Source organism: Chironomus tepperi, unplaced genomic scaffold, assembly GCF_022539635.2.
Source record: "Chironomus tepperi strain 1889 unplaced genomic scaffold, CSIRO-AGI_Ctep_v1 contig_335, whole genome shotgun sequence".
Classification (NCBI taxonomy): domain Eukaryota; kingdom Metazoa; phylum Arthropoda; class Insecta; order Diptera; family Chironomidae; genus Chironomus; species Chironomus tepperi.
In genome coordinates this window covers 2,573,528-2,591,406 of record NW_027226457.1, presented here as the reverse complement: position 1 = coordinate 2,591,406, position 17,879 = coordinate 2,573,528, and the positions used below count along the sequence as shown (strand labels likewise).

Genomic DNA, 17,879 nt, shown 5'->3' with positions numbered 1-17,879 from the left:
TTACAAACAACTCTAAATTGACTTTTTCCCAATAAAAAAGATTGAATAAGCCTAAAAAAAATAATTCTCAGATAAAAGAACCAAACTTGTACAATGTAATTGAGGTTAACGAACTGTCGAATCTTAATTCTTCAATAATACATGAAAAGAAGCCTAAAACTTTCTATTTGGATCAAATTATATCAAAAAAAAGTTTTTTTCTTTCTTTTCAAAGTTTTGATCAATGCGTAAAGTTCTGCGCTAATGTATCGTACCAGTCACATTTTCTCGGTTCATTCATTAAGCACGTCAATAAAGAAAGTTGAAAACATAAAAGCCAAGTTTCAAAAGTGTCGCAGTCAATGATACTTTAGACTTTTATTTTGATAAAGAAACCAGCAAAGAACATGAAGCATGGAGACAGCAAGGCTTCGTCAAATAAATATTGTGTGTTTACGTTAAGCTTCATTGGTCATGCGCTGGAATTGGATTTTTCTCTCCGTCAAGACAAACAATAAATAATTTTGTCCTATAACGTGCACTTTATGTCGCTCGTGGCCTATTCATGTTCTCATCAAAATTCATACGCGATTGAAAAATTATGTCTTGAGCCGAGTATTTCCATAAATTTTCAATTCACACGACACAGCAAATTGGAAAAATAACATCCTTTTGTTATCTTCGTTTTACAACTTTTTACTGACAAATATACATCCTCGAACAACTAGAATATTACGTACCTATTGAAATAAAACTTTTACCATAAATATTATAGGCTCACCATAAAATTTCCTCTTTTTTCTCGTACGGAAGGTAATCAAACCCACACGAAAATATTTCGTTCAATTTTCTCGGTTCTTGCTCTTTATTATTTCTATCAATACCTTTCTACTACGTTAAATTATGATTATAATTTTCGATTTTATTCTTTTTTACCTTCTGTCAGATCGATTTAATAACTTTTTTGTTTATTTACTGTAATTCACTTAATTTTTCACTGAAGTGCGTTTTTAGTACTGAGGGGTGTAAATTTATATTCTGAGAAGACCAAATTTCAGTGAAAATTCATTTTAAATTCAAAAGGTTCGTTAAAATTCCAAAAAGTCGTTAAAATTAATTTCAAATTCAACAAGTTCGTTGGAATCCATTTCAAATTCAGTTACCGTTAAAATTCCAAGAAATCCTCCACCATGCATGACGAAGCACTTTTCTAATGGAAACTCATATTTGTTTATGTAGATGATATATTTGTATACATTAGAGTGAAGCCAACAAAGAAGACATTAAAGAAGGCGCAATACAAAAGGAAACATAGACGCATTTCAAATGGATATATGCTTAACATGAAATTGAATTCTTCATCTTTACATAATTAGAATCAGCTTGATTCTTTTGTACAAATCTACTCAACTTGATTCCGGCTCAACTTTGACTTCTTTCCTTTGTAGCAAAACACAATGGGGAATCAGAGAGTACAGAATATTTTGGAATAAGAAAAAAAGTTTTGAACGTTTGATCTGTTGCTTGATTTCCGACATCGGAACCTTTTATAGACTTGACAAGTAGACGAGCAACATTTATGGCACATTGAACTACTGGGAAGATGCGTAAAAAGAAAATGATGAAAACTTTGAACAATTTTCTTGGAATTGCTTGAGTTGAAAGGATTGTTGACTCTATTTCTGTATGATATTTACATATTATTGCTATACAAATATTGCGTTTTACAAATGTTCATTAACTTCCAGGCTGGTGTTGGGATGCTTCTTATGGCATTTCAATTTCTATAAGGAGTAATCAGGAGGGTATTTTTAGAACGGCTGGGGGTTTGTTTGGAGGTCGAACCTCCACTCTCCTTCAAATAGATGGTGCCTAAATTTGGCTCTATCGCTGGCTACCATTTGACACTCCCTTAGGACTGACTTCTTATAATCAACATCTCATAGAAATGAAGTGTCGGCGGCATGATTCCACCTGATATGGAGGAGAACGAAGTATCAGGGGAACCATTCAACTCAATCCTGGAAGTTCAATGCCTCCTTCAATTTTCGATCACTTCGTATTTCTAATACCATCTTCAGCAACATCATTATCATAACCGTTGATGGAAATTTTTATTCCTACAGTAATTTCCATTATTTTTCGTACATTTAACCGTCTAGATCAGCATGATGGTGCGATGAAGAAGAAAGCGTCATCATTACCTCCTTCACTTATTTCTCTTATCAACATAATTTTTAACTCAATTTTGATTATTGCAGCACATTAATCATCCATAAATTTCACCAATTTTTCATTCACGCAAAGAAGAAGTAAGAAGCTATGCTCAATATAATGAATGCATTGAACGGAAAAGCCATAATAATTTTTGCCAATATTTACGCTGACGATGAGTTATAAAAATGTAAAAGTCAAACATTCCCCATCAAATTAACTGTAAAATATGGCTTATGAATTGAATCAGCGAAAAGTGGCGTATTTGATTTCATCAAAACGTAAAACCGCCCACCAACGCAGAACCCTTTTATGAGTCTATGTTCATTAGCTAATTGTATTATTAAAGAGGAGAAAACTCATTCATGGTGAAATGTTTCAGCAAACTCGATATTTTTAGGAAGCTGATAATGCGCTTCAAACGAATCAATTTCTATGAAGAGCTATGAAGACTGTCTATTGAAAAATATAGAATGGAATGGAAAATTTAATCCACAGAAAGGCCTTTCAGCAACTTTATATTGAGTGCTGTGTCTACTTGTCGGTTATGCAGCATGTCTATGAGTATCATAAATGTCATAAATGAAATTAACAAATAATCCCTTTGCTATTCAGATCAAATGTTATTCAGAGCTACAGTAACGTGTCTTACCGTCAACACGGCGTCGTACCGATGACCTAGTGAACACTATGTGCTGTTGGGGATTGTCTTTAATCTACAAAGTAAGAGATTGTCTTGTTACCGTTACAAATGAATCTAACTAGCAATATCCAGAGCAATTCCCCATGCAAAGTCTTAAACTCAACCAGTACGGTCACTTTGGAATCGCAATAAAATCGGCTGTTAATGTAGAAGCATCAACATTACAAAGTATGTCAATCTGGTAAATAAAAATATCGTCATTTCAGATAAAATCACAAAAAATTCACTCAAAATGTAAACATTCTGTTACAAAAGGCGTGCAGTCAGTTAATAAACACATCAGTCATTAAAAAATGAGCATCGTTAAGCATATGTCAACAATCAATTTATTGTAGGAAAAAAATCGATGAGATGCATTATTGTCATTTTTAAAATTGTTCTTTTTTGTGTGAAAAATTACCTTGTATGAAAATTTAGCATTGTTGCCAAATTTAAGTCGTTATAAAGTTGAATATTTTAGTCGAGACACATGTCAAAAATTTGAATGTGAAAAATACGTTACGATTTCAATTACTTGGACAATAACTTAAAAATTCAAAAATTTCATAATGAAAAGCAACCATTGAATTTTAAAAATCCATCTCAGTTAACATAGAATTATTTTCTTAATCATTCTAAAAATCAAATCTGAAGAAAAAGGATCACAAATATATTTTTTAAAGGATATTCTCAAAAATCAAAAAAAAAAAAATGGATACCGAAGCAGTTCTTGCATTTCCAATGCAAGAAGATTTACCAACAAAGAAGAAAGGATGGAGAAGATTTTTAAACTTTTTCACTTTTGAAAAGTCAAATTCCAAGAAAATTGTCAAAAATAGTGTCAAGGGTAAGGGGATGTTCACTTATTAAATGACGCGAAAAACTAGTTTTTGACCCCTCTGAACCTGAAATTAATTTTAATTGTTTCAATTTAGATCTAAAGACATCAAAACCTGAAACTAACGCCAAGATTCATCAAGTCAAGTCTGAAGGAGACATTTTATTGAATTCTGAAGATGTTCAGATTGTCGGGGTAAGTGAATTGATACTTAATTTCCTTTTTGCGCCAAAATAAAATGATTCTCATTTTATCAGGATTGTCCCGTGCAAGATCCCATTGTTACGCAAAAACGCAAGCGTCTCAGTCTTAAATGGATGTTCAAAAATAAGGATTCACCGAAAAATGTTTTTTCAAGCCTAACTTATGTTGAGGTTTACGATGATCATAAAGAATTGTCTGAATGTGTCAATATAGCAGAGGAATCAACGAAGAAAGCTGTTGTTGAGGGAAAATCAGATTTAAATGCAGTGTTAAATGTCAAAGAAGCTGAATTAAGTGGCTTATCTGCATCTGAACTTGACTGTAAGGTTTCTCAAATCCACATTTGCAAGGATTTGACTGTACCTTTGCCAGATTGTTTATCAACAAGCTATGTTGACAGAAGCCTGGATCTTATCAATGAATCATCAAAAGGTGATAATGGCAACAAAAGAGGAAGCTTGAGACGATTTATCAAAAATCCATTTGGTCGTCGTAATCCATCTAAAATGAATTTGTCAAGCAAGGCTGTCGAGGCTATTGTTGATGATGTTATCAATAGCATTCCAATACAAGAAGAAAGTGACATTGAGGATCAAATTGTTCATAATGAAGATAAGTTAGAAGCTAACGAGGATTTGGAAGAAAATGTCATTGAGGATCATTCAATTGTATCTGAAGCAGCTCAATTGACATCAGAGTCTATCAAATCTATAGAAGTGAGTATGATTTATGATTCCTTGCATAGAACTGCTAAAAATGTCAATTCTCACAAATTAGCAGGTTGATGATCAACAAATTGGAAGCGAAGATATCAAAATGACAGTCGAAAGCACAAAGTTAGCCTGTTCAGAAAACGACGATCGACAGATAGAAGCTGGTAGCAATCATGCAGAACTTACTGTTACAAATCATGTTTATGAATTAGTCGCATCCCTTGTCGAACGCATAAGGAATAATGCAGACAGTAAAGAGAAGGAACTCTTTGAAGATCATCAAGCATCTCGAATTCCTCGTGTGATGAGGAAAATTAGATTCACTTTACCAAGTAAGAATTTGTGCTGATTATGTCTGAAATTGATACTAAATTTAACATTTCTTCTCCTTAGCAATTGACGAATTACCTGAAAATATCCAAACTACCGAGGAAGCCTTAAAAACACAAACTAATTCAGACTGCAAACCAAAAATCGATGAAGACAAAAATGCCAATGAATCGCTATTGATTGGAGATAACCAAAATGTGGATCAAGACAGTTCTGAGAATAAAATATCGAACAGAGATGAGTTATCAATTGAAAGCAATAGTGACAAGAAGCTTGAAGAAGTTGTTAAGAACTTGGAAGAGAAAGTTAATCAAAATTGAACAAATGTCTTTGAAGCTTGAAATCAAAACTATTAGTTGTTTGCATGCCTATGGAGCCAATACATGCTTAAAATTTATTGTAAAAATTAAGTTCGGCTGATAATCGACAGATCGAATTGTATATTTTGTAAATTAATAAACCAGGGAGATTATATATTTTTGTGTAATTTAACGGTTTATAATTTTTTAAAACTGACTGGAAAAATTTGAATTTTTAATGACAGTTATTATTTAAATTCAGTTTGACCGTTTTTTTTAGATTTTTTGAGTTTTTCAGTATTTGATGATTTCTCAACAAAGCAAGCTGTTATATTCAAAAACATAAACTCATGATGTTGACGAATCAAAGCTTTCAACAATTTTTTAATTCACCATGTAAGTTTGGTAATTTTATTTTTATTCATTCATCAATCCAAGTTCATACAAAAACTCATTACAAATAATTTTTGGAATATATTTTTTTAAGGTAGTGTTGCGAAATAAAATAGATAGAGAGAAAACACAGATAGATGATCAGGAAATCATAAAAAAAAGTTGATGTGCGAAAATGTTTTTTGAATCAAATCTTCTTCTACTTATTCACGTTTGTTGATGACTAATATCCATATATCGAATGTAAAACTAGTTGACTTTTTTGTTGTGGAGCTTACTCTTAACGAATTCATCTTCGCTGTCATCCTTCAATCGACTCATGCGTTGTAAAAGTGTTGGATGCTGTTTATGGAATGTCATTAAATATTTGGGTCAAAAGACATAAATTTATTTTACTTACCGAATGGTTCCAACTGCTATATAAATAGTCATAAATTGGAAAGCCCAAATTATCAATGTGAAGCTTGATGAGTGACTTGCAAAGATCAGAAGCAAAACCGAGCTGTTTAGCAAAAGCATCAGCTTGATATTCAAACTTTCTTGATAGCAATGTCATTCCGAAGCTGACAACAGTGTTGAATGGTGCAAGAACGTACATAATAATGACCAGAAATCCGACCTGTAAGTAGATTGGTTTTTGAAAAATAACGGTCAGAAAATATTTAAAAATTGACGAATTTTCAAATATTTTTTGACCGTTATTTTTTAAATATATAACATTCGTTATTTATCAAGCAGGCAATGTGAGCACTTTATGGCCACAAAGAACCACGTCTACACTTTTGATATCTCCAAAACAATTAAATTACTCACAATAATTGGCTGCTTTCCATTTGTGAATCCAACAGCTTCATAAAGTGCATCAAATTTGAAGAGGTAGGCAAACATCATGAAAATCATGAACAATTGAACCTGCATAATGATAATATTTCTTGTCATATGACCGAGCTTCCAATGTCCAAGTTCATGTGCCAAAACAGCCAAAACTTCTTCATCTGTGCATCCTTTTCCTTTTTCATCTTCAGCTAATGTGCTGTCATCAGCAAGTCCCTTATTGAGCAATAATGTATCGAAAAGGACAATTCTCTTAACTCCCCAAAGTCCTGTAAAGTATGCGTTTGAGTGATGACTTCTTTTTGATCCCTCAACAACCAAAAGTTGGCCAATTGGGAATGAAAGTGATGCAGCAAGTTCCTCAATTGATGTTCTCAATTTTCCTTCTTCCAATGGTCTGAACTTGTCAAACAATGGAGCAATGTAGACTGGATAGAATGTGATGAGGAGCATAGAAATAAGTCCAACAAATGCCCAGAGCCATACGAAGAAATAATCTCCGCCGATTTGTACAATCCATACAATACATGCCACAATTGGGATACTAAAAATATTAAAATAATGTTGACTAATGAATGACTCAATAGATCGTGACTATACCTTATGGCCTGTCCAACAGCAAATGCTTTCAATTGGTCTTTTATGAAGAATGATGCAGTCTGTTTATTAAATCCGTGTTTTTCTTCAAGTACAAAAGTACTATAAATGCTAAATGGTAGGTCTTTGAAAATTCCAATGACATTGACAACCAGTAAGAAGATACAGGAGACATGAATTTCATTGGCTGGATTAAGATGGAATCTTCCAGTATACACAATCGCTTCGTTCCATAAGTATGCAATAAATCCACAGTATAATTCTATAGTCACTATAATTATATCACAAAGAATCGACTTAAATATCTCAAATTCAGCTTTATCTATGCCATAAACTCTACAAAGATAAGGATAACATATGTTAACGTCAGATTAGTTGCTTTGCTGGATGTTTTTGTGCAAACAATGATTTTACCTTGCTTTTTCAAACGTTTCTTCCTTTAATGCTCCCTTTAGCTCTTCCGGTACTTTTTTGCTGGTTTTGTATACTCTCAACTGGATTATTTAATTAATAATAGAGATATTTTATCATCAAATATTTATTTTTAGGCTATTCTTATCATCAAATTTTGATTTACCTGTCGGAAGGTCAAATACAATTCCACCAAGTTCTCGAATATAAGGAATCCAAGGATAGAGTATAGTACGGCAGTCATTCTCACAGGAATAACTCTTAAATTAACTGTAATTAATCAAATATACTAATTCTAAATTTTTTAGTCTATTTTACTGGTATGAGTTACGCAAATTTTAGTTGTGTTGGTGTGATTATAACAGAAATTCCAATGAAAATTGTTATTTTGATTTAATTGTCTTAACTTCCTTGCATTTGGCAATTTTATATAATCAATGAGGTTTTGTAATTATAGTAATTACAGTTTGACTTAATTGAACTAAATAATTGCTTCCTATTTTAATTTAGAATAACGGTCAAAAATATTTCAAATCAACTGTCATAAAAACGTAAACAAAACATTCCAGTCACTTTCCAGCCAAAAAAACTGTTATAAAATTTGTCAACATTGAGTGAAAATTTAATTATAAGTCAATTTTATCAGTTTTAAGTCCATAATATCAGTAGTGTAAGTCATTAAAAGTTTCCCAATGTGAGCTATTAAATTACTGTCAAAAATCCAAAAGAATCAACATAATTTAGTGTAAAATCAAGTAAAAGTTTAATTCATCAAAATGATAAGAGAGTTATCAGGTCCACTGATCGTCTTGCTGCTAGCTGGAACTGTTCTGACAGCCACAATATTCATAATATTCGCCAAAAGACAGATCACAAGATTCACATTAAGATCCAGGTAAGACAAAAGAGAAGAAAATTATCGATTTTCTGAAAAACTTCAATTTCTTTGTCTATCCTTAATATTAGACATACACCGCATGCACCGCTAGGTCAAAATGCTAACAAACCGATCAAAAAAGAGATTGAAAGACGATTAGATGTTTTAGACAAGCTATTCTTCGAGCCACAACTTTTGGCTGCAGATGATAAATTTATTCTTAAACCTGGAAGTCAATTACTTCCTTACTACTACAGAATGAAGGCTGTTGATGATGTCAAATTGTTAGACAGAGAAATACCAAATCGTGGATCTCAACCACTTAGATCATTCCTTATTAATTATCTCTCTGGATGTTCACAGAAACTCATTCATCAATTCTGTGACTCTTATGAACATGCTAGATACGATCCAAATGAGTATGGCGATGAAGAATATCAAAAATATCATCATCTGCTACTCAAAATGATAGAAGCGTAAGTGTCATTAAGGCAATGACTATTATTTGTATATTTTAATGACTTTCCATCTCACACACAGTGCTAAGCTTACAAAACAAACAGCCAAGACGTCTCCAAGTCGAAATCGAACGCCTACAAAGAAATCATCATCAAAAATACAGCCATTATTAGACCCATCACGTTTAAAACCTCCAACAACGGTGCCAGAGACAAGAAATTCTCAATTGAATTTATCGATTGGATTACAGCAACAGCAATTGGAAGATGATGAGAATGAGATTTTAAGCATTTCGCAAATTCATGATGTACCAAAAATTGAAATGTTATGAAACATGAATAGATATTGATAATTTTAAGGCTTTATGGATGCGATTTTGCAAAAAATAGCAAATAAAAAAAATAACGGTCAAAAATAATTCAAATTTCAAAAATTAGAAAAAATTCAAAAATCAAATATCCGTTATAAATTTAAAGGAACTGCATTCATTTGATGTACTAGACCATACTTGACATTTTATCAGTTACGATTTTTTATGATTTACAATATTTATTAAATAACGAATAATAAATTCTCTAAAATGAGATAAAATATGGATATAAATATATGATAAATGTTTGTTTAAAAATGTTCAGCCTTCCGTTTTAAGCATTTCGACATCAATAGTCAAACGACGCGATCCCGGAACATGATCATGATATCTTCTTTTATGAAAAGTCATCGATCCAGGCGGAACTTCTTCGTTGCAAACATTGCAAATTGATAAGGAGCGATTATCATTTAAAATACAGAATTTCTCGTGATTCCTGAGAGAGGAAGCGACAGTGTATGGACGGGAACAATAACGACATTCTAATTTTTGCGGTCCAATTGTTTTACTACGTCTAGCTGTTCGAGGTAATTTGATAACTAGGCGTTTCGTGGGTTTCTTAATTCCTAGTTTTGATCGGGTTCTATGTCCTGTATATGGAACTAAATTTAGCTGTTCCATGAATGATTTTTCTTCTTCTTTGATTGATGCTTTAGTAGCGGGCAACACAGCTATTGTATGTCTCTTATTGGCTGATTTTGATGTAGTTGCCAGGACATTTGGTTTTTTGAACGGTTCAGGAACGACAAAATCAGCTTCAGCTGGAACAGTAGCTTCTTCCTTTATGAGTTTTGGATTTTCATGTACATTTGAATTGACAGTATCAATCTCTAAGTCATGAATATCCTTAATGCCAAACAAATCTCCAACTTTGATAAAGTGAGGCAAATAGTTACGATCGATTGTCAGTTCACCAACATAAATAAAACGAACTATATTATTCAGATCTACAAAGCTTACGTTGTCTATAAGACACATTTGGGATATTTTCATGTCACAGGATTTGGACGAGAAAAGATTCTGGAAGTAAATTGATTAAATTTTCAGCAACTATCAAACTACAATTGAGAACTTACATAAAAATAGGTACTAGAAGAAGCCAGAACTACTCGATGAGCATTTAATGTGCCTCCAGCAGCAACTAACTTGACATCCGTGAATTGAGAATTCTTCATAAACTCAACAATTGCATTATTATGCTTATCTGAATGATTTTTACGCTTGATTTTAAACTGAATAGACGACATCCTGGTCTTACTATACACAGTATATAAAATTGTCTTAATTAAACATTGATTTCTTTAAATAATTGAATAAAATTATATTTTTTGAACACAAAACTACTTTGATTGATTTTTTGGAACAATCTAGTTTAAAATTTAAAAATCCGTTAGAAATTTTTGAACAAATAAATTCAATTTGAAGTTTAAATTTCAAAAACATACAGCACATTGCAAAATTAAATGGAACAAGGCAGTCTTGTCACAATTTTCTTTATGAAATCTCTTCCATAATTTGATTAGTTGCATAAGCTACATTTTAATTTGTTAATTAATTTTATAGTGCATATTCCGCCTCAAGCAAGGCATAAAGTCTGCCGCTGCATAATCTGAAACATTTTACTTTTCAATTACATCTGAAAGTTAATTAAAACTACCTAGTTCTAGTGATACCATTTTTTATTCAAATAAATGTCCCAATTAACAGCAAATTGAATTTCTGACATCCTTAAAACACATCTTAAAGTCTTTAAATAAATCAGTCAGCTTGCAGAAATTATTGAAGCATGTAGCACCTCTTTAACCTTGTGGGAAATAAATAAGAGACGGTAAAACGATAAAGTTTGTGTTTCCGTGATTTCCTTTAATTCTGCCAATCGATTTGGTAAGATATATCTTGACTCACCTCTAAAGACTGATACAGAACGTAATTTAACACCTTCTCAGCATTAAAAAAATCTTCTTAATCTACAGACAAGGAAAAATGTGTCTTTAAATATAAATTGTGTATTGATCATTGCTGTTATTGCAAGATGGTGATGGCGGTAGCGCATTTCAAAGGACATTGATTTTGTAGATTTCAGATTAAACGGTTTTCAAAAATTCAAATATTAACGACTTTCAAAAATTCAAATTTTAACGGTTTTCAAAAATTCAAATATTAACGGTTTTCTAATTTTCAACTTCAAGTTGCTTGAAATTTCAACGGGAAAATTCAAATTTTAAATGTCCTTCAAAAATTCAACCTCCAGCCTGAATCTCAAAATAAATAACCACCTGCACACATTGAGCATCATTATTTTATAAAAAATTGCGCTAAAAATTTAATGGCCTTTTGTATCCATTCAGCAAGTCGCGTGTCACATTTGCTGCAACATTAGAGCAATTTTTATTCTTCTTCCTTGACTTTCATTCTGTGTCATATATTCATGACAATAGAAATTTTCTCACACTTGTTGCTGCTGCTGCTCTAACTGACTTGCCCTTTTTTTTAATGCGGTATAATATTTCGAAGGCTTATGGCAAATATCTTAACAGTAAGAAATAAGAAGGGGCGGCAATATATATATATATGTTCAAATTCACAATACAATGCGAAAAAAAAGTCATATTTAAATTCCGATCATGATTCCGAATAAAAGACGAAGTGATGAAACCCCACTAAAAGTGTGTGTTAAGGAAAAAATTCCATTTTTTCCTATTCTATGTGCCTTAAGAGCAATTGGTAGAGGAAATTTTTATTGTTGAAGAAAGGATGGCATTTTATTTCTTAATATTCCACTTTTTTTCAGCTTCTCTTTTGCTATTCGAACATCTTTATTATATGTATGGATATTTCAGGGGTTTTAAAATATTCATATGGATCTGGACGGGTCGTCGATGGACGGGTGACATAAATCCTTTAAAAAATATTATGCAAATTAATTTTTGGAGTCATAACTTCACGTAATTTAATTTTGATGTGGATTGTGAGTTGTGGATCAAATGTTGATTTGTTTCGTCAGGGATACTGACTATTTAGGCTGTTCTCAGAATCGTGGTATTTTCAATACTCAGTTTTCATTCATTCAAAAAAATCCGTTAAATTTTAGTTTAAATTTTTTTGAAAGAATTTTTCAAATTTATTTTGTTCGTTATTTTTCAAATATTTTTTGACCGTTAAAAATCAAAATCTCTTCCTATTCATTATATTGATAAATTTTGCATAATTTTTATAACAATTTGACAATCTATTTAGTGAATTTCATTCAAATAACCAAATACTAACCCCAGCAACCCCTTTAAAGTCAAAAATCTCCCCCAATTAAGCAATCCAACCCCATTCATTGACTCTGAACATTCACGCAAAGTATATAGATGATGATGGTGCTATGTGAGTTTATTAAGCTCAAAATTATTACGAAAAAAGAAGGAATGTGTGATGGAATGAGATGAAAATATGAAGATGGTTAATGGCTCAGAACAATTCTTTTATTTTCTCTCTTTTAAGCACATACGCTAGTCATATTATCGTCCACTTTAAAGGAGAGAAAAAGGATTTTTTCGGAAAGTGGATAAAAATTTATGTTTTGTCACTAACGCGTTAGAAATTCCTCTCCATTTTCACAATATGTCTCATTCTACTTTATTCAATAAATCATAATGTTGAATATAATACAAGTGGAAAAAGGATTTTCTTTGTGGGACACATATTTTGTCCACTTTTCTTCCATTCTTAATCTCCTCTCATGCCCGACAGTAATACAATATAATATAATGTGAAGTGTGAACATATTTAATGCATTGCTGTAAATTTTTACATCTTCATCATAATTCTTTTATATAAATTCATGGGAATAATACTTTATTTTATGAACTGTAAAGTTGTACAAATTTTCCACTTCCTGCTGAGATGCTGGACACTTTTCTGTGTGTTTAAAAAATACTTTTGCAATATGAATTGAATTTTATCAATTTTAACGGATTTTTGAAATTTGAATTCTAATAACGTTCATTTGAGATTTGAAAAATATTAATTCTACATAGTTGAAACCCCCTTTTCATAAAATAGTTCAGTCTGTTTTTGAACTCCGAAGAATAAACATCATTGTGAATAATTAATTTCGTTTGTAGCTCTTAATTACAATAACACTCAGCTGTAATCACCAAAAAGTGTCGGACATAACGAGCAAACGACCACACAGCATCACCAAACAAATTGAAATACTTAGTCTAATTTTAAATATTCAATCGAGGAGATGAAAATGCGTTCATAAATTTAATTGCACATATAAAGAGTGTGAAAATGAAGGAAATTGTCTAACAATAGGCAATTCTTTACATCACGTAATTTTTTCGCTATCGCACCCTCCGCGTCTCTTTTATATTATTCAATACGTAATCAATTTTGCGACTAATTTTTGTTAACATTCAGCACATCATCATTATAATCATCATCGTCATCATCACAGTCATTAATAGAATATATCTAAAAGAAGAAAGCAGAAGTAGCTTGGTATATTGGTTCATTTCATCAGAAAATGATATCGACATTTAGAAGAACTTCTTAAGTAAGAAGTAGATGAAGGGGGAGGAATGAATAATGAGAGAATGAGTGGATGTGAAAAATATGTCAGGATTGTATCGAGGAAATTCCATCGCATTTTTTCATGTCACTTCTATGACTGACCTCATTCATACGATGTAGGATGTAAAACTGCCTTTCATGGCTGTAAAAATATTTCTTTTTCCTCCTCTAACACACATCCATACACAAACAATAAATATAAATGGTACTGACATATTTTGAATAGCAATTTAATTTACCCAACACTAGATCATCATCATATTTCCCGCATACATACATTCACGACTTTTCCATGATTCCATTTGAAGTGGCAATAGAGAAAATTGTGATGAGAGCGAGATAGCAAAAAATCAAAAGGTCCTGCTTTGTTCTCCGAGGGCCTTCTATGATCTAAATTCATATTTTTTTTTTGGGCGCCATCTGCTGATGACTCGTCATGGCGATAATGATGGTTGAAAAAAAAATTATTATTTTAATGTTAACAATTTTTCATTCTTTTTTTCCTTTTTATCATTTTTAATGTTGCTTGAAAAATTATCTGTGCTGATTTTGGTGGAAATAGAGACTGTCGGTTTGGTTAGAGTTAATTTTGGAAACTTAACTATGAAGCCAGATAGAGAGAGGGTGGAAATGGACTTTAGATGGAAATTCTTCCTAGAATAAGAGTTAGTGTAATGCTCGACACAACTGTGACCTTAAAAAACACAAATAAGATCCAAAAAAGTTAGAAAAAAAAATTTACCATTTACAAAAATTTTAATTGAATTTAGTTTGGGGATTCGAACCCAAGACTTTTTTTAATACGAATGTAAAATGCTGATCGATTTAGGCCATCAGCCTTTTATTTACTATGAATGAATTCTAATCAAAAATGCTTCTTAAACTTCCACATCACAAATGACCATCAAACTACCCTTTTTAAAGTTAGTCATGTATGCATAGAGAAAGTATGACATAGAAAATCTGATAACATTTTAATTATTTTACTATCATGTTCTTTCATATATTTTTCATTTTTCTGTTATTGTTGCTGCATAAAATATGGTTCATGATGAGAAAACAAAATCATATGTGGCACTAAGAAATGATGATGATGACATAGCATAGATTGGTCATGGTTAATTTAATTACATTATATTGTGATATATTCATACATAAAAAAAAAACTATGTAATTGTCTGTCCTCATCCTTCATCTATTATCGATCGAAATGAAAAGTTTTCTTCCATTTGGCACTAAAAACTTGCTCGTCTTCTTCTTGTTGCTGCTGATTTTTATTTTATTCCGTGATGAAAACTTCATCTCTGTCGTTTAAATTCTTTGAGTATTGAATAAATTTCTTTGAGTGAGAATAAAAAGGAAAAGTTTTGTATGAAAAATATTCTATAATTGAAAATGTTTGAAATATCCTCCCTTTCTATTGTCACGCTCAGATATTTCCTGAATATTTCACAATTTTTCATTCATATTATATGGTTTTTCGAATCATTTGTGCCATTAAGCTTAATCGTGTTTATTTCTATTAATTGTTCTATAATGAACTTTATTGGATGGAGTTGGGAAGTCTGATGAGTTCAATGATCAGGATTTTTGTTTGTAGAGCTCTTGTGAAGCTCTTCTATCAACAGTCATAGCTGTTTTTGAATAAACTGCTTGAATAGTTTTTAACGGACATTTGAATTTCAAATTTTCGCATCATTTAATCTTTAAATTTTCCATAGAAAAATGAACGGATGATCAAAATTCAAAGTGTCGCATCATTAAAATTGCTTCATTTGTGATGCGAAATTTTAAAATAAATTTAGCCGTTAAATCTTAAATTCACATTTTTAGAGCATTTTCAAGACTCAATTCTTCAAATCCTGATTTAAAAATCAACTCCATCCAAAAAATATCAATCTATTTTGACAGTCAACGAGACATCCAATCAAAAACCGCAAAAATTCATGAAAAAATGCATACGAAAAGCGATAGCAAAAAAAAGACGAAAGCAATCAAGCCAACATTGGCGTCATTTATGGGGTTCTTAAAAGACATACGCAGATAATATAATAAATGAATGTTAACTTCTCATCCCCACATCATCATCATCATAATCATTCCCCAACATTTAAATTTTTCAATTTTCTCACGAAACTATTTCGGAATTTCTTTAATATCGAATGGAATGTTTTGGCATCAACAATGTCAGTTATTGCTAAATTGAGTTTCATAATATGACGATGTGATGATGAACGATAAATGAATATATTTGTGTGCGTGGGTGTTGATCTTTTCTCCTTCTTCATATCTTTTGTTCTTATTGTTCCTTTTGTCTTATCGTTCAATAGATGAAAAAAATATTTTTTGGGCGTTCTTGTTGGCTGTGCCATTTTATTTTCAGAATTCTTTCGTATCTCACTCCTTACTGTGCTATAAGAAATATTGGAAATGATCTTTAAAATCACTTTTAAGAACCAATTTTAAATGGAAAAATATTCTTTAAGTCATTTCAATTTGATTTCATTCGACAATAAACCGTTTATTGTTATTATAGACTTAATCTTGTGGAAAATTGCTCTCTTTCCTTTATGCATTCGACAACATATCGTCAATTTTTTTATCCCTCGATTTTGAATTGTTGGGAATGGAATTGATTTTGAAATTGGTTGAAAACTGGGGTAATGGGTACTATTGGGAGGAGGGGAAGATAAATCCATTCAATAAGATGCATCCAAATGCAGCAGACTCAAAAATGATCAATCAAATATGTTTGATATACAGCGACACAGAAGAGTTGCAACAGCAAAAGCAGTGACAAGAAATCCATTAGGAACCCTTTTACATGCGATCCGAGGTTCATGCAACTCCTATATGATCATTTGCATCGCACGGGGCAATAGTCAACTCTAAACAATCCTGAACGACACACTAAAGCAGGTCTAGTTCTTTGGAGCAAGACAAACATCATCAATGGCTACAGAGTACCTCAACATCTATCCCAGAAGGTACTCGGTACAGACAGCCATCATGACTCTGGTTCCAAGTCAGATTAGATAAAATCTAGCCTATAACCAGAGTCACGTCAGCATGTGGTCGGATTTCCAGCATTGCTCACCCCGGGTATATGGCATTGTGTCATTAACCCCCAGCGTGGAAGTGCATCATGACTGTTATCAACTAAGTTGCGCTGCTCGGGAATTCAATATCCCTTAATCAAATGTAGAACAAATGCAGTTTATAGACTCAATTTATTTCAATAAAAATCGATTGTTAAGATGAATTTCAATTTTTTTTTTATATTTTTGCTTCTTCTATCCTCAACTACAACTGTTGTTAAGCATATAACATGAAATATCGGAAATAGAAGAGAAGATTAAACGACCAATAAATCCTATTAAGAAGCAACAGATTATGTTTAGATGAAATTGAACCAATAGTGATAATTAAAGAGCTTTACGTCATCTCCTCTCACAGACTATTATACAGGATAAAAATGACTATCATTTTGAGTATATATTTTTCATTAAACTTTGTCTAGAAAAAGCGTCATGGAATGTCAATTTAATTATCAGAGCAATATCGTACGGTAGTAGATTGAGGTGCCTAAGTGTTTATTACTCGCTTTCGCTTCCTTCCATTATAGTAAAAAAAAGGGAAAGAGGAGAATGAGAAAGAATGCCATTAAAAAGTAATGGAGCAAGAAACCAATAATAATTTCCATCTTCAATTGAATCATGTACATCAAAAAGCTTTTTACAATTGACTTCTTCTTATTCATTTCGTCTCTTAAATTTGTTAAGTGATGGAATTTTTAGCTAAAATTTTTGAAGGGTTTAGGTTGAATTTGGAGGTTCGGTTTGGATGAAGTAAATGGAAATGAAGAGTTACACGGATAGACAGCAAGCCTTTAGCTACCAATTACGGCGGAAGTAACCAAACGATAGAATGATCAAAGTATCCGTCCAGACATTAGAAGTAGGAGGATGCGCCAGATAACTGTACTCATTAAACCCTGAACAGTTTATAGTGGGATCAGAACGACTCCTTTGATGGCAATGCTGCATGTAGTCGAAAAAGCAAGACTGTGAGTGGTGTTTTGTTTCTCCCGCCGAGTATCGAACCCATGATCAA

The 17,879-nt window shown here is 32.0% G+C and overlaps 2 protein-coding genes across 2 annotated transcripts; one reads left to right on the top strand and one right to left on the bottom strand.

Annotated features, from left to right (window-relative positions):
* Positions 1 to 5,639: 5,639 nt before the first annotated feature.
* LOC139093245 (CAAX prenyl protease 1 homolog) lies at positions 5,640 to 7,836 on the bottom strand. The gene is made up of 6 exons (XM_070643903.1): positions 7,661 to 7,836; positions 7,498 to 7,577; positions 7,087 to 7,419; positions 6,466 to 7,030; positions 6,053 to 6,271; positions 5,640 to 5,994 (listed from the first exon to the last, which is right to left on the bottom strand). Exons 1-6 carry the CDS (start codon positions 7,736 to 7,738, stop codon positions 5,902 to 5,904), a joined length of 1,368 nt encoding a protein of 455 aa, XP_070500004.1. The 5' UTR covers positions 7,739 to 7,836; the 3' UTR covers positions 5,640 to 5,901.
* Positions 7,837 to 8,100: 264 nt separating this feature from the next.
* LOC139093384 (protein C1orf43 homolog) lies at positions 8,101 to 9,254 on the top strand. Its single transcript, XM_070644089.1, has 3 exons — positions 8,101 to 8,389; positions 8,461 to 8,847; positions 8,912 to 9,254. Exons 1-3 carry the CDS (start codon positions 8,271 to 8,273, stop codon positions 9,159 to 9,161), a joined length of 756 nt encoding a protein of 251 aa, XP_070500190.1. The 5' UTR covers positions 8,101 to 8,270; the 3' UTR covers positions 9,162 to 9,254.
* The last annotated feature ends 8,625 nt before the right edge of the window (positions 9,255 to 17,879 follow it).

Coding starts and splice junctions, on each gene's coding strand:
- LOC139093245 (XM_070643903.1), bottom strand. CDS start 7,738: ATGACTGCCGTACTATACTCTATCCTTGGATTCCTTATATTCGAGAAC. Junction 7,578..7,660: donor TGTATTTGACCTTCCGACAG/GTAAATCAAAAT, acceptor TAAATAATCCAG/TTGAGAGTATACAAAACCAG. Junction 5,995..6,052: donor ATAGCAGTTGGAACCATTCG/GTAAGTAAAATA, acceptor TTCCATAAACAG/CATCCAACACTTTTACAACG.
- LOC139093384 (XM_070644089.1), top strand. CDS start 8,271: ATGATAAGAGAGTTATCAGGTCCACTGATCGTCTTGCTGCTAGCTGGA. Junction 8,390..8,460: donor AGATTCACATTAAGATCCAG/GTAAGACAAAAG, acceptor CCTTAATATTAG/ACATACACCGCATGCACCGC. Junction 8,848..8,911: donor CTACTCAAAATGATAGAAGC/GTAAGTGTCATT, acceptor TCTCACACACAG/TGCTAAGCTTACAAAACAAA.